General features: G+C 42.3%; 1 protein-coding gene across 1 annotated transcript in view; it reads left to right on the top strand.

Annotated features, from left to right (window-relative positions):
- The first annotated feature begins 687 nt into the window (after nucleotides 1-687).
- Nucleotides 688-16,773, top strand: part of GRTP1 (growth hormone regulated TBC protein 1) — a 43,303-nt gene continuing 27,217 nt past the window's right edge. The window contains exons 1-3 of the mRNA XM_062020563.1: nucleotides 688-876; nucleotides 2,814-2,965; nucleotides 9,590-9,748. Coding sequence (XP_061876547.1) covers nucleotides 839-876; nucleotides 2,814-2,965; nucleotides 9,590-9,748 — 349 coding nt within the window. The 5' untranslated portion in view covers nucleotides 688-838. The remainder of the gene's footprint in view (nucleotides 877-2,813; nucleotides 2,966-9,589; nucleotides 9,749-16,773) is intronic.

The raw sequence follows: 16,773 nt of genomic DNA, 5'->3' as shown, positions 1-16,773 counted from the left end.
AGGTAGGGCAGAGTCCGTGTGGGTTTTGGGGTTTGCTCACCACCTCCGAAGATGGAGTACCGAAATGTTAGAGGCGGTTTCTGCAAAAGGGAAGCCTTTCTGGGTGTAATTTTGAACATTGTTACTCCATGTTTTTGACAACGTGCCATTTGTTATTTAAAACATATTTAAACGACTGACAGTTTTTGGCAGAAATTAAGTCAGCAGAAGATAAATTCTGTGGCATTTCAGAGTAAAAATGAAAAAATTTTGGAGAAATTAATGGAAGACTGTGAGGATTTGAGAAGAAATAAAAAGCTCAAACCAACCTAGTGAACTTAAATACTAATACCATCACTTCTTTTCGTTGGTTATGAGGAAATCCTTTTTCAGCCACTCTCACAGTGTATCAGCGAGACGTTTTCCTCGCCCTAAAACAATTCCAGTTTTCCCAAGACGTGACACAAATGTGAAATACACAGATCTCAAACTGTATCAGAAGCAGATCAACATCTCCCGGCTACCGAGGCGCCCGGGCCCCGCCGCAGACCCCCGCCCGCCGGCGCGGCGCTGAGCGGAGTGGGAGCCCGGCAGGTGAGGCGGGGCCGGAGCCGGGTCCGCCTCGCCACCGCCCGGCCTCGAGGGCACGGAGCTGCCCGGCTCGGCGCCCGGCCCCTGGCATGGGAGGCGGGACCCGCCGGCCGCCCCCGCCCCTCGGAGGGCGGCAGGAGAGTTGAACTTGGGAGCCGCTCCGTATGGGGCCTCGGCCGCGGCGCCGGGCGGCCTGACGAGAGCCCATCACGCGGCCTCAAGGCGCCGCGCTCTTCGCCGGGGGGAGGAGGACGGGAGCGGACGGCCGATGGAGAGGCAAGAGGACGGGAGGGACTGGGCGTACAGGTAGGGCTGCAGGCGGCGGTGCTGCAGTTGGGCAGTGCCGGGCCCAACTGGCGGGTGCCTGGCAGCGGCCCCGGGAGGCTTGGGCATGCCCGCCCCCCGCCATCCCGGGACCGGCCGTGGCCTCCGGCCCGCTCCCACCTGGGGTGAGGGCGTCACGCTTACAAGCACCGCTTTTACAACTTTGTAGTGAATCCGTAGCGCTCTGACTGAAGGAGGGAGCAGAGAAGGGTGACTCTCAGCGCCTTGCGAGGAGTTCGGAACGGGTGTTTTTTTGATAGCTCCTTAAAATAGCCTTTTCCCCTTCTGCTGCCTCTCCGAGAGACACGAAGGGCGAGAGCGGAGGGGAGCTGCGGTGGAGGGTGAATTTGGACCCAGTTAATCCGAGGAGAGGGAGGTATTCTTTCCCAGGGCGCTTGGGGTTGTGAGCGGGTGGCTGCAGGTGACGGATGGGATCGGCGGACAGTGGCCGAGGGGCTCCGGGGTATGGAAGCCTTCTCCCCCGGGGAGAGCCCCGGCACCACCCGGCAAACGGCGCGGCTGTTCACAGAAGGGTACCTGGGAGTAACGATAACCTTCGCTGCCTGAAGGCAAGGTTGGGGAAGCTGACTTCCTTAAAACCGTCCTTCCCAACTCTATTTTCCCTTTCTGCCTCAGGAATGAAACTGAGCGTGAAATTAATCTGTACTTGCTGCTTGGACAGCCGCAGTCATAAATACGAGATATGTGTTCATGGAGGTGTTAGAAGAAATTTTTTTGAGCGTCTTCATCTTCTGTGTCTTTGAAGAAACCTGTGTTGGGGGTTTTGGTGGGGTTTGTTATTTTGGTTTGTCTTTTTTTTTACACCTGTGATGTCTGTATCAAATTTGATGAGTACATGAATACAAAGGTGACTAACTGCCCATTAGGTAATACCAATCTGAGGTCTGCATATTAAAGTGTTCCTCTTCTGATTCATGCTTTATTACCCATGACGATCTTGTGAGCCGGAGTTTACCTAAGGCTGTGCTGGTATCACTCCGTGGGCAAATTCCTTCTCCATGAATGAAACAGGCAGTGATTTTGGAAGTTATGCCCCAATGTCTGTCTTGCAAACTTTTCTGCGTGGAGAGACATCTCTGCCTGTTTAACTAATATGAAGCCTATGAGCATTCTGTACTTGGGTGATAATTGGCAGCTATAAAGCATCCTGGGAAGTTACCATAAATCTAGTTTAGCAACATGACTTGATATATCAAGCTAAAACAGAATGAGGCTTGCAGTTCTGAAACTCCATCAGTGTCATTCTACTTGAGATAATGTGCTCTAACATTGAAAAATTGTTAAAGATAATAAAATAAGCGGTTTTGGTACTACAAATGAAGAAGGTAGCCCGACACAAGGATTTGTGATGTGGTTTTTTTCCCAAGCCATATACTTTCATGAAGATAATTTGAGAAATTGCCCCTTTAAAAAATAATCTCTGTAACTTGTTACACTTGTATTTTTTTGTCATCTTTCCTGTGCTTTCTGTGCTTTTCTGCGTGGAAAGTGAGTTCAAGCCACGTTTGAGCTTCTGTGTTGTACCTTCCTACTTTTCAAGTGTTTCTCAGTCTTGTGGAGAAAAAATACCTTGTAGACTTCTGTCTGGTCATAATTTGGGTCAGTTTTGCATGGAATGGATCCTTTGCTCTAGAAACTCCTTCTAAAAGCAAGGAAATCTGTAAAACTGACTGAGCAGTGCCTGTTTGAATTCATTTGCTTAAACAGCTTTGATATGGTAACTGGAGTGTAAAAAAGTTAGTATAAAGTAGGTTTTTGTTGGGAGGAAGGAGTTTTGAGCTGCTTTTAGAAATAGCAGCTGGAAGTTATTTAAACCATACTTGCATAGTTTTTTTTTTTTTCTTTTCAGCTGTAGGTAAGTAGAAACATTTGTACAAGAGTTCTGTTTTCTTTTGTAGGGTTGATCCGTATGGGTTTGAAAGGCCAGAAGACTTTGACTATGCATCCTATGAAGCATTCTTTTCCAGATATCTAGTGGTACTCACTAGAAGAGCAATAAAATGGTCCAAGCTCCTAAAGGGGAAAAACAATGTACAGAAGAGTTTAAAAGGTGAGCTGTATGTCTCTTTATAGGTACAAGTGCATTATGTTGGAACTAATATAAACCATATTAAATTGGTTTGTGATTTTGAATGTTAGATACTATTTTTATCTTCAAATGAAAACCAGCAGTATAAGCAGTAATAGTACATAAGCAAGCATGTTGTTGTTGGGGGGGAATCTTTGATTTGACTTGAAACTTAAAAAGGAGTAATCCTTCTTTGACGTATGCCACAATATCTTATTGCATCTGTAACACAGAGGTTATGGCCACTGGCACTTCAAGATGCCATTTTACAGCTGTTTGTTACATTGTGCTGTGTGCTCTCTTTAAAAAGACATGATGCTATGTAGAAGACAGTGTCTTGAACTCCAGGCATAAGGATGCTAGGGCATCTTGGTTGCTGTCTCTCTGACAGTTTTTTTTGTTGCTGAGATTTTCTAGCTTTCCTTATCCTCCTTTTGTAAAATGATATTCACCTCATGGCTAAAAAGCTGTGTGCTAAAAACTGATGCTAAATGCCTTATGGAGTGAAGAAAGTAAAATAAATGCAGGAGCTAATGTAACGTTGGATAAAAAGCTGACGAAACTGTTAATGTATGCTTCAAAAAGCAAGAAGACCTTTAGTAATGTTTTATCTTGCAAGAGAGACAGGGAGAAAGAAATGGAGGGGAGTCGGAAGGTGGCAGGGAATCCCGTGAAACTAAAGGGGTGAGGTTCTTCTTTCTTTGGGTTATCTTTTTGTATAAGAGCCTCAGTTCTCCTCTGTGCTCTTAATGATGCAATTCAGCTTGCTTTCTCTTGGTCTTATGGAGTTGGGCAGAGTTCTCTAGAGGTATGTTAAAAAGTGAGTTAAACTTGGGCTCCAATGCAGATGAATATTTAAAGCTGTGCTTCAGGTGCAGACTTTGTCTGGTAATTCATAGAATCATAGAATGGTAGAGGTTGGAAGGGACCTTTAGAGATCATCTAGTCAACTCCCCTGCAGAAGCAGGGTCACCTAGATCAGGTCACATAGGAACATGTTCAGGCGGATCTTGAAGACCTCCAAGGAAGGAGATTTCACAACTCCTCTGGGCAGCCTGTGCCAGGGCTCCCTCACCTCAACAGTGAAATAGTTTTTTCTTATGTTTAAGTGGAACTTTTTGTGTTCCAGCTTCATCCCATTACCCCTTGTCCTGTTGCTAGCTACTATAGAAAAAAGGGATGTCCCAACCTCCTGACACTCACCCTTTAGATATTTGCAAATGTTAATAAGATCACCCCTCAGTCTCCTCCAGACTAAACAGCCCCAGTTCCCACAGCCTTTCCTCGTATGAAAGATCTTCCAGTCCCCTGATCATCTTGGCGGCCCTGCTCTGGACTCTCTCCAGCACTTCCCTGTCCCTCTAGTGATTTTACTGTGATTTTACTAGTAATTCTAGTGATTTTACTGTTTTGGGGTCAATTTTTTTCTTGGCACCAAGAATGGGATGATAACTAGTGAGAGGTCTTAAGTATAAGTGTATGGATATCTTAAGGCTGAGGAAACCCAGAAAATGTAGATTTGAGCTACAGCTGCTAGATCTTGTGCTCCTAACCAGAAAGCAGCTGCTTCTGCTCTTTTCTTTTTCTGCCAAATGCTTTTAAGAGCATCATATTTGAATATAATGATAACTGTGTGGTATTTTGCAGGATCTCAACATCCTCACTAATTCAGAATTTAGTCTTCTAATTGTAGAACAACAGTTCCAGGGTTTGATTCACTTCCTTGTCTTAAGAGGAAACTTCTAGAGAGAGTCCAGTGCACGGCCACCAGTGCAGGGGACTGGAGCATCTTCCTTATGAGGAAAGGCTATGGGAACTGTGGCTGTTTAGTTTGGAGAAGAGGAAACTGAGGGGGGATCTTATTAGTATTTACAAATATCTAAATGGTGGGTGTCAGGAGTTTGGGGAACCCCTTTTTTTTTGTTGTATCTAGTGACAGGACAAGTGGTAATGGGAAGAAGGTGGAACACAAAAAGTTCCATTTATACATAAGAAAAAACTATTTCACTGTGAGGGTGAGGGAGCCCTGGCACAGGCTGCCCAGGGAGGGTGTGGAGTCTTCTCTGGAGGTTTTGAAAACCCACCTGGACACGTTTCTGTGTGACCCAATCTAGGTGAATGTACTTGAGCAGGAGGCTTAGACCAGATGATCTTTAGAGGTCCATTCCAACCCCTACCATCCTGTGATTCTGTCAAATGTAGTCTGAGGGTAAATTCCAGGTTCTCACAAATAATCATCTTGCATTATTCTCAATTGATATTTCAGAAGAGGAGAGCAGCAGGTGAACTTTTACTGATTTTTAAGTACTTCCCTTCTCATATCAGTATAAAGATTGAAGTCAGTGGCATATGCACTTAGAATTATGTAGGCAGTTGTTTAGGTGTGTGATTTATCCTGCAAAGCAATTATGCAGTAATTTCTTTGCAGGCAGGCAGAAAGCAGAAGGTGATCCCTGGTGATGCACTGAATTTCCCTCCTCCAGGACCTGGCATCATTTCTCTGTATCTTTGCTCAGGAGCTGCTAGTTCTGATTAGCTTCCCCTTTGCTGGAAGTTGGCCATGAGCTACAACTGAGAAGAATATTTGATTTGCTCCTTCAACCTTGCCCACTCCCCAAATACAATAGTTGTATCCGTGAACCAACATCCTTATTTTTGAGTTCTACTGGGGCCTTTTTAAAATGTGTCCTGCTATGAGTAGATGTGAGAGAGGGATTGTACATGTGGTATCTCAGTAGCTCTACACCCATTTGTCTTTACACATAGAAATGCTCATAATTCCTGGCCAGGTGAACAGGAAGAAGTGATGACTTGTTTTAATTTTCCAGTTTGGAATTGGGGTGCTTTCTCGTGCTGCTGTGTATGCCTTGCATCCAGGGTGATATATATGCATAGAACTCTGTCCTACTGTAAAGAAAAATAATTAGACTACATTTTAACAATGATAATTAAGCAGTATATCCTGTTGTTCTGGGTTGCACCCTTCCGGCAGAGCAGGTCATAGAGATTTTGGCTGCTAGCTCCTTTTGCTCGTTTGCCGATCTCTTCCTTTTTGTTATATTTTGGGTATTTTATTTCCCCCTCAACCCTTGGTACCTTCACAATCCCCTCTGCATGTGTGAATTTTCAGTCAGTGTTCAGTCACTTGGCTCCTCTCTGTTTCTGCCACTACTGAGATCCTCTTATTTTTTGCTCTTGTCCATTCAGCTGCCAGCTTTATGGGACTGAAAGACAACTTTCTGCTCTGGCTTGTTTACAGGTGGGCAACAAACCAACATAATTTGCCCAAAGCAGCTTAATTCTGACCAAAAGTGTGCTATGTAAAAGAATTTGGCTGTAAGTGGATCAGTCAAAACTGATCATTAGCAGAAGATGCTTTTTAGCCTTTGAGGATGATAAAATACAGGGAAAGATGAAAGTGATGGTAGTGAACGGTGGTGTTATAACAGGAGCACTTCTGTTCCTGCCCAGGGGTTGGAGGAAGAAACATCTTAGAAGGTCGATTCTCATGTTTGAGTGTAACTTGAACATTTACAGTACAGATCTGCTTTGTTTCTTTATGATTTATTCCTAAGATGAAACTTTTGATTCCTTGTTGTATGCCGTCTTCAGCTCTTTTGTAGAGTTTTTCCTCTGGAGTTCAAGTTAGTTTCCTCAGCATTCAGTAGTAATTGTTAGTAACTGAAAAAAATAACTGGAAAGTAAAGACACTCCTGAAAATCACACCCTTCTAATATTTTAGATGAGATAATTTTGGGTTTTAAGTGGAGTTCTCCTACATAAACTTTAGTCTATGTTGTAGAGCGAAAGGATTTTAATGAGGAGAAAAGGTAAGTACAACTTTACTGAGAAGCAAACACCTCCAAAGTTCTCATATACTACGATTAAACAGAGACTGGTAGGTTTAAAGTGACTTACTTATTTTTAAATCTTGTTGCTAAAAGTCGTGCACAGTACTGGAAAATGGTATTTTCTGCATATTTTTCTCTTGAAGTTGCTTTGGACATTTATCAATGCTTCTAGACTGCTGCCCTATCATGTAGCTGGTTGGGGGGGTTTTAACAAAGTAAACATTAATAATCTGTGACTCTAAAGCTACAGAAATTGTCAGTGTCAAAGGTAAATATTAAGACTGCTTTTGTTTGCTTAAAGTTGACGTTTCATATTTTGTCAGTGAACAGAGACAAAAATTTCACACAAAGGTATTTATTATTACACAGGTTTTAAAGCTTAAACTGTGCATTATACACAGTGTTGTCCTGGGAGTAGTGATTCTGTGTACAGGTTCTCGGGGCTTGGTGGTATTCAGCAGTGATGCTTTTGACATCACCCCTTGGTTTATGATTGGGGTCAGATGTGTGATTGCAGACACATGAACGATCCGGCTTCATCTATGAAAAAGCTTCTTAAATGTTACAGTGGGAGGATATTCTGTGGTGTGGAATGTTGTGGGCTTTCTAGTTCCTGAGGATAATGTGGAAGAGGGCCTACGGAAAACAAAAAAAACCCCATATTTGCATAAAAAATACAGGTTTCTGTGTATAAAATACAAAATATATATTATATAAGTTATCTATCTATATATATAGATAAAACATATTAAATTGCAACTGGCCTTATTTTCAAAACTACCTTACAGCTTCTGTGTGCCAGTTTGCAGGTCCTAGCAACTATGATGATGCTGTGAGGAAGAAAAGCACTGTGTAAAGGGCTTTTTTATTCCTCTGGGAGAAGGGGAGCTGGGCTAAGTGTCACTTGGGGTGATACAAGCCGCTGGCCATCTACTACCATGAGGACGATGACACTGAGAAATAATGAGTGTATGATGTGCTTCAGGGCTGCTTTCCCCTTGTGCCAGTGTCAAAGACTTGTCCCTGCTTCTCTTGATTTAAACATCTATTGTTGGATGTGGACGTCGGCTATGCTTTCAGAATTGACAGCTGTTCCAGCACAAAAATACTGTTGTAATTGTATGTTGGAATGTGATCATTCAATAATTTAGCCAATAAGTTTGCTCCTATAGCCATTTGCAGGCTCATCTGAATATCTCTTCGTGTTGACCTAAATGGGACTGGTTCCTCATACCCATTCCTGCGTTTGCTCTGCCTATAGGATTCCTTGAGCATTAGAGTTCAAAATCTTTTAAAAAAGATCAAGTGGGAATATTAAATAACCATGGAAACAAATTCTTTCCAGCCTGTCTAAAAAAAGGTTGGAGTTAAAGTTACTTTACAGCTAGAACAGCAGAGACTGTAATCCATAGTATCAGTCCTCATTGAAAAGCTAAACCAAAGCTGTACCCTGAACACAAGGTGTTTGTGGCAAATGTTAAGGGCAGGAGTGTTTATTTGAGAGAAAGTACCAGATTTTAGGTAAGTGAAGTGCCCACTAGAAATACACAGATCTTCCCAGTGTTGACACTGGGAAATCAGCTTTATCTCCTAAAGGCTGGGCAGCTGCAATTAGGTGAAATGTATTTAGAAGGTGACAGGCTGAGTTGTTGTAATACCTTGTTTCACTCTGCTGCTTTTAAGGCCTTTAATTCAGACAGTTTTTATCTTGAGTCACAGATCTTTGTGACAGCATAAAAACAGATTAGGTAGTAATACTTTGTGTATGAGCAGAATCAAAGTCCCTACTTTCTTCTGAGTCCCATAGAATTTAGGGAGATGTTTATACTCTAATTGATACAGTCTCATTCATTTAGTAAGAAACTTCTGGTTCCTTTGTCTGTTTCTTCTCCCTGGAAAAAACAGAAGAGTCTCAAACATTCAGCTTTGTTAGGGAGTAATGCTGACTTAGGATTATGTAGCAGTGAGCAACATTGGCTCCTTATTAGTATTTTTCATGCCATTCCCAGGAGGAAGCTTCTTTAGCTGTCATTAGCCTGATGCTTCTTCCTGCAATCTTGCATCCTAGTTATTTACACTGAATCAGCTGCTTAAATAAACCCCAGAGCACACCCTGCCAATGAATATGCTGCAGGAGATAAGAGCTACTTTAGATTTGAAAATACTTCCCAAGTTATTCTAGGAAAAATCATCTGGTACTCACTCACATCTCCAGTCCTTTCAGAGGCCTATTTAGACAGTAGTCACCTATTTCTTATTCCTCAGCTCCTGCTATGATTTCCATGGTTAGATGCTAAGCTGAAATCCTAGGGTTATATTACTGAGCAAATGGAAAGTGTTACCATGTCAGGGTCCACCAGTGATGTAGAGAAATAAAAAGTGCATGTCTGAATGAAAAAGGATAAAGATCAAGGGGAAACTTTGCTGTTAATATCTCTGTCAGGAAGGGGCGGAAAAGATTGAAAATCCTGACAGTGGAATGGAGGAGGGAGGAAAGCCTGGGTCTGGAGATGTGTGTGAGGAGTCTGAGTGGCAAGAACTTAGGAGTGAATCTCAAATATATTATGGAGCTGAAAAGGAAATGCTTATCCTAAATGATAGCATAGGAGAGAAAGCACAATAATCTCCAGTCAGGAGTTTTCCTATGACTTCTCAACTTTCTGTTGTATAATTCCAGAAGAAAATACACCTTGATTTTTTTTTTTTTTACTTTTTAAAACAAACCAAACCCACCACTAAACTTCTTGTTTTGCAGTGAAGAGATATATAAGGAAAGGCATCCCAAATGAACACCGAGCACTGATCTGGATGATTGTGAGTGGGGCTCAAACCAACATGGAACAAAATCCTGGATATTACCATAGACTGCTTGAAGGAGAGAAGAATGACAAGCTGGTTGAAGCAATCAAAACAGGTTATTGTCTTGATAACATTGGTTATCCGTGTTTATCCATCCTGTGTCCTTAAATGTTAGAGAGTTGTGTCATGGAAAAGTTACATTTCTGTAGTAGCGGTTTAAGTGCTGAATTAACATGTAAATTAGATTAGCCATAAGCTCTTTAATAGCACAGGTATCTCTGGGTTCATTATGTGGTCAACAGCATTAAGGGAGATTAGAAATTACGTGGGAAGGATACTTCTGTCCCAGTAAGACACTGGAAGAGCAGCAGGAATGGGTGAAAATGCAGTGTGGTGTCTAGATGAGGCAGGTGAAGTATGCTAGGATTTCATCTTGAGGGAAAATACTGCTGAGAACAAGCTGCTGATAGAGCTATATGAATAATAAATGGCATACAGAGGGTGAATGGGGAGCAATTGTTATTTCTTGTGACATAAGAACCAAAGACACTGAATGAAATTTGCCAAGCTGCAGGTTTAGAAGGGCATATCACTGAATTGTGGCACTTGTCACTAGGTAGTGCTGCTGAGTCTGGAAGTAGGAACTGGATTAAACAAACTGAAGGGTGGGAAATAACCTAATGCATGAAATCCTAAACACTAAATGTAAATCCATGAGAGAAAGGAAGTGTAGGAGGAAAAAAACACTTCTCCTCTATTAATCCAGTTTCATATGTGCTGTCTGTGAACATGATCAGCGGCTGATATTGATCACAGAGTATCAGGGCAACCAGACCTTAGACTGGCATGTTTCAGAGGCAGTAAGGGAGAACAAGAAAGTAGAATCACAGAGTGGCAGGTGTTAGAAGGGACCTCTAGGTATCATCTACTCCAGCCTCCTGCTAAAGCAGGTTCACCTCAATCAGGTCACGTAGGAACACATCCAGGCAGGTTTGGAAACCTCCAGAGAAGGAGACTCCCCACCCTCCCTGGATAGCCTGTGCCAGGGCTTCCTCACGCTCACAAGAAGAAGGCTTCTCCTCATGTTCAAGTGGAACTTTTCTGTGTTCCAGCTTGTGCCTGTTACCCCTTGTCCTGTCACTGGCCATTACAGGAAAAAGACTCCCATCCTCTCAACATCTGCCCTTTAGGTATTTATACCAATTGATAAGGGCCCTTCTCAGTCTTCTCCAGTCTAAACAGCCCCAGGTCTTGCAGCCTTTCCTCATAAAAAAGATGCTCTAGTCTCTTGATCATCTTGGTAGTCTTCCACTGGTGAGGCCTCACCAGGGCAGAAGAGAGGGGAGAGGAGAACCTCCCTTGACCTGCTGGCCACACTCTTCTTAATGCATCCCAGGATGCCATTGGCCTTCTTGGCCACGACGGCACATTGCTGGCTCACGTTCAGTCTATTATCAACCAGGACTACCAGGTCTCTCTCTGCAGAGCTGCTCTCCAGCAGGTCAATCCCCAGCCTGTACTGGTGCATGGGGTTGTTCCACCCCAGGTGCAGGACTCTTCATTTGTCCTTGTTGAACCTCATGAGGTTCCTCTTTGCCCAATTCTCAAGCCAGTCAAGATCCCGCTGAATGGCAGCACAGCCTTCTGGGAAATCGGCCAGTCCTCCCAGTTTGGTGTCATCAGCCAACTTGCTGAGGGTACACTCTGTCCCCTCATCCAGGTCTTGGATGAAGATGTTGAACAAGACTGGTCTCAGAACCGATCCCTGTGGATCCCACTGGCCACAGGCCTCCAACTTGGCTCTGTTGATGACCACCCTCTTGGCTCTGTCATTCAGCCAGCTCATGATCCACCTCACTGTCCACTCATCCAAGCCACATTGCCTGAGCTTTCTGATGAGGATGTTACAGGAGACAGTGTCAAAGTGCTTGCTAAAGTCAAGGTAGATAACATCTGCTGCTCTCCCCTTGTCTGCTAAGCCAGCCATGCCATCGTAGAAGGCTATCAGATTGATCAAACAGGATTTCCCCTTGGTGAATCCATGTTGACTCCTCCTAATAACCTTCTTTTCCTTTACAGAAGTATGTAACTGATATAACTGGTATTTCTCCTGAAACCTTTCAACCTGCTGCCACAAATCTTTTGTAGAGAAGATGATACTGGAGAAATTGCTCAATTAATGAGTTAAGAGGTTGGACTATGCTCTGGACAAGCAGAATGCTGAGATTATTTTGTTAGAAGGGCAGAAGCAGTTCTCGTATTTTTCTTCTTGAAAAAGCCAGGTAGTTAAAGTTGGGGCTTTATGTATTTATATTTGAGTTGGGTAACTGTCTGAGCTCTTCTTGATTTATGCGGAGTTTCTCCTCTGCCTCTCCCCACAAACAGCAGCAGCAGTGTGGCCTTTTGGGAATACACGCCTTAGGAAGGTATTTTGGAGCATAAACTTTCATGTTCCTATGAATATGAAGACTAGCCAGAAATCTTTAGTCTCATATTCTGCTCAGAAGTAGAGACTGTAGAGCTCTAGCTATGAATACAGAAGAAGCTACTAAGATGATTTCCCAAGTCAGCCTTGGTAAAGGCCTGGAGAAGAACCGAACTGTATTTAGTTGGGGTACAACTGCTGCAAGAGGAGGTTGCAGACAACTTCTTTTCCAGTACTAGACAATGACATGAAAGGTCATACTGTGACAGTAGGTGACTTTTCACACAGGTTATACCACAAAATAAAAATATTTCTGTGGGAGAGAAAACATAGTGGAAGAAGGTAAAGGGATATATTTGTGAGTGGTGGAGGAAGTAAAGTTTTGGAAGACCTACTGCATCGACTGGAAAAACTGCTGAAGAGAAAACTAAGGACGAGCAAGAGAGGGAAAGGGGTAAAGAAAAATGGGTTGGAGGGTTTTATTGGGAGAAAAAAATAAATAAGAGGACCTCAGACTCAAGAGTGATATATTTCCCTTCAGAAAGGAAGAAACAATGTGAACATATGGGGCATGGAAGCAGCAAAGTACTTAAGGTGAACGGAAACTTGGTGTTTAATAAAGTTAGTGCTGCTGTTGGCTGTGCAGATTTCATAGTGGAATTTGGATGAGGACTGTTTCAGGGTGAATTTTTGTCTGATATTCAGTTTATTTCTGCCTGTGGTGTTTCCCATCACTCTAGCTATTTTTACAGCAAACTAAGATGTGGAATCTTGATGGTGTTCACTTTCCATGCCTGTAGTTTGCAGAATTTTCAGGGAACTGTGCTGTAAAAAAATCTGTGGTCTTGCTGTAAAGTTATAGCCCAGGACAATGCTGTGGTCAAGAGAACAGCATCCATACTCTGTTTTGTTTTAGGGGGAGGGACAGGAATACAAGGCCAACCAAAGAGTTTCTTTCAAATTCAGTTTAAAACATGTGTAGAAGCCAGTGTGTCTTGTTTCTTGTATATGCCTGGAAGCTTCAATTTTCATGTATGTTTGGAACTTACTTTCAATTTGGGAATGTCTTTAATGGGATATAATAAGATTAAAAAGTGCAAGGTAGACTGTGTAGAGGCATAGTCTAATCTTTAAAGAAAAATCTGATTAGTAACAGCAATAAAAATCCCCCAACTAAATAAGTCTTAACTGTCCTTTCACCATTTTTTGCTGTTTAACTTGCTGATTCTTAACTGATATGCTTTATTGATTATTTTGTTTTATATGCTATTTGCTGTTTAACATAGGTTTTTTAAAAGAGAAATGTAGCAGAGAGCAAGCTTCTTACTCTAAACAGAAAAAATAAGAGCCTAAAGACTGCAAGTTTGTAACTCTTGATGGAAATTTTCATGGCTTAGTGTACATACACGTTTAAAAGGGCACGCATTCCTGTTGAGCTTTGTTGTTCATACCCTATTGTAGTAAGGTTTAGTTAGACAAATGATGTTGGCAGGATGAAATATGACTGTCCTCCTAATGCAGAGGTTATGTGCTGATTGCAAAAAGGCTGAAGTGTAAGTTGGCACAGTTTCCTTGTGCTAAGTCCCTTTTAGGCCAGCCTACTGAGTTTCAGAGTAAGTAGGTCTGTCTGCAAGTCCTCTTGTATGCACATATAGCTAATGCCCACATTTCCACTCTACATTATCTCTAAAGGTCCCTTTCAACCCCTACTATTCTATGATTCTATGATGTTGTGAGGAGGAGTTGTTAAGTGCTGTGAAACCCTGGGTCTGATATTTATCAGGCAGTTCCCTGAGCCTGCACTGCATGCCTGCTGGCTTAAGGATCTGACAGTTTGGATTGGATAGTAGTTGCAGGATCTTAGTTTAGTTTAGGATGGCTTCAGAAAAGTAGTTCAAACAACAGCTATTGCCACTTCACTGGAGACAGTGAAAATTTTACTAGCAAAGCATTCTCTGAATGGGGTTAAACTATTAGTAAAGGCTGGGAATTTTCACATGAGTTTAGGGCATTTAACTGAGAGCAAAGGGAACAGCAGAGTCAGATGTTCTGGCTCTCTGTGAGAGAAGCTGTGTCAGGTCACATCCAAATGGCTACCTCATCTGCTCTTCTGTCTCCCGCAACAGCTAAAGGAAGAACTGGAGGAGTAAAGTGTATAGTGATACTTCCTCAGAATGTTTTTCCTAGTCTCCGGTTATCTGTGCTTTGGGAAGTTCCCGAGTCATATGCCACATGTTTGTACTTAACAACACTGGGTGGGGAAAAAAAAAATCACAAGAAGACACTGGTTGCTCCTTTTGCATGTTGTTTACCTTGCTCATGATTTTGCAGATTTGTGCTGTCTTGCTTAAGGATCTCTCTTCAAACTACGGAGCTCTAATCCACCTTGTGTTATACTCTTATCTGGTAGCCATTTCATACCTGTGGTCTTCTGTGTTGCAATTTTCTTCTTCCTGAAATTCTGATATCACCTTTTGGAGGTGAAGGTGACTGGAATGTATGCAGGTGCTTCTGAGATTAATACAGTAGTAGTATTGTTCTTTTGTAGGAAATCCTAACCCAGCTTGCTTTCATCAAGCTATCGAGCTGTTTGGTGGTGGTGGGTATCAGGCTCGGTTTCTCTGGTTTCAGTTGATGGCAAACTTAACTTTAAAAATGAAAAAAAAAACCCAAAACAAAGAACCCCCAAACCTCCAAAACAGTTTTCTAGTGCCAAGTGTTGCAGGGGAAAATGTGAAGATAAGTCCTAAATATCCAGTTATAACAATTTTTAAGTGCCCTTTAAACGTATTATTTTTACAAGTCATAATTGATGACCTAACCCCATTATTCTGCAGGTTTTCAGTGGTGTTTTTAAGTGCTTGTAGTTGGCAGTTGAGGTGAATTTTTGTTCCTGCTTTTTACTAAGTAAAAGAAATAAATAACCTGCTTGGAAGCTCTTCAGAGCAGATGCAAGTTACAGTTGTAGTAATATCAGACCATACCTGGCACAGAAGATGTTAGTTATAGAAACACATGTAATTTACTGGGCACTCTGGGAGTGGAAAGCACCTGGATATAAAGGTAAAACCAGAAAGGATGAGATAGCAAGATGAAGAAGGTTGACTTGTACATGCTTGACTTTCAAAGTACTCTAAATACAAAAAGCACCAGACTCATATGAAAGCATTTGTTTTCTGGACTGCACATTTAAATTTTTTGCTCTAGGGATGGCATCAACAGTCATGATTTCAGGTACCAAAATAGATGTCTGTTTTATAAACTGAGGCTAATGTGGCTTTCTGGCTGTGTTGACATTACTGAATGAGAGGTAGAAATACTGCAGACCCGTTAAAAGGAAGAAACGAGCCAACAGCTTTCTCATGGTTGCTGCAGAGATAAATCAACAGGAAAGGAAAACTCTTGTTTTTGTTTCACAGCAGCATAACACTGGCACCTCACAGAACTGAAAGATCATCTTTAAAAAATGCTATTGGGATTTAATCTGAATTTACTGCAAAAGTGTAGTAGCTAAATCTTTTCTTTGTGACCACCTTCTTGGCCTCATGCTCCTATACCCAGGTTTGGTTATAGCCAGCAGATCTGCACACAAGCACAAGATGCTCAAGGTTTTGAGGTTTATCTAGCAGTATAAAATCTGATGCTTATTTCCCTGCTTGAAAACAGTTGTGGGTTTTTTTTTCATCTGGACTAGTTTGAGGCTACGCTCCTTTGGATGCTAATGTCTGTCAAGAATGAAGTAGGTTCATAGATAGCAGGTCAGAGGGTGGGCTGCACAGAGCGCTAGAAAGAGGTGCTTGGATGTCTCCTCTGGGACAGATGTAAAGTGAGAGTAAGTGCTCAAGTCAAACAAACAGAGCTAGGCTGCTGCAGTAGTTTGCCTCAAGTCATCTCTGGCAGTCATCTTGTAGTGTGATAAAACATATCAGTTTGTGTGTGCTTGGGGAACGGGTTGACTCCCTTCACCTTGCAGTTAGAGGAACCTCAGAGCTGGTGGAAGTGAGAGCAGAAAAGGGAGGATGGAGAGAAAGTGGAACTCACTGCTCTTGGTGTGCTCAAGATAATCATAGACTCATAGAATGGTGGGAGTTGGAAGGGACCTTTAGAATAATCTGGCACAAGAAGTCCTGCGGGACAATGCCCCCCATCTTCTGTTAAAGGTGGAGACTTTTAGCTCTTTTATCTTCTTTCTGTCCCCATCCCCTAAAACTAAAGTGCTGTTACTAAATATAAAGAAAGTGTTAAACCCTTCATATAATGGAGGAAGACTTCCCTCAGTTCTTGTGAGAAAAATATGCACTGCAATCAGAAAGCAAACTAGACCTGATTCTCTCAACTGCAGGCCTTCCTTCCTCAAGCTGTGAAATCAAAGGTGAGTTCAGTTTGAGTAGTATCTGCTCTGTACATGATGGACTTTTCATAGTCCTCCCTCACCCTTCTGCATAACTGAGGGCAAGAACTATGACTGAAATGGCAGCATTAATCTTTTCTGTAACATCCAGCATATACTTTACTAAAGAGCAGATTTTGATTGTGCAAATACTATACTGCTCATCCTAGCAAGAAGAAACAAGCCAAATTTATTTATTCCATAACTGGCTGTTCAAGTCCTTTAAAAATTTATCTGTTACCCTGTTTGTTTCTTTTTCATTTCAGTCACACAAGAGGTGAAATGAAATATTTTCCTGCCTTCCCATTTCTGTAGATGATTTGTT

The sequence above is a fragment of the Colius striatus genome, chromosome 1, assembly GCF_028858725.1.
Source record: "Colius striatus isolate bColStr4 chromosome 1, bColStr4.1.hap1, whole genome shotgun sequence".
NCBI classification, from domain to species: Eukaryota; Metazoa; Chordata; class Aves; order Coliiformes; family Coliidae; genus Colius; species Colius striatus.
This window is presented reverse-complemented; position numbering and strand designations above follow the sequence as displayed.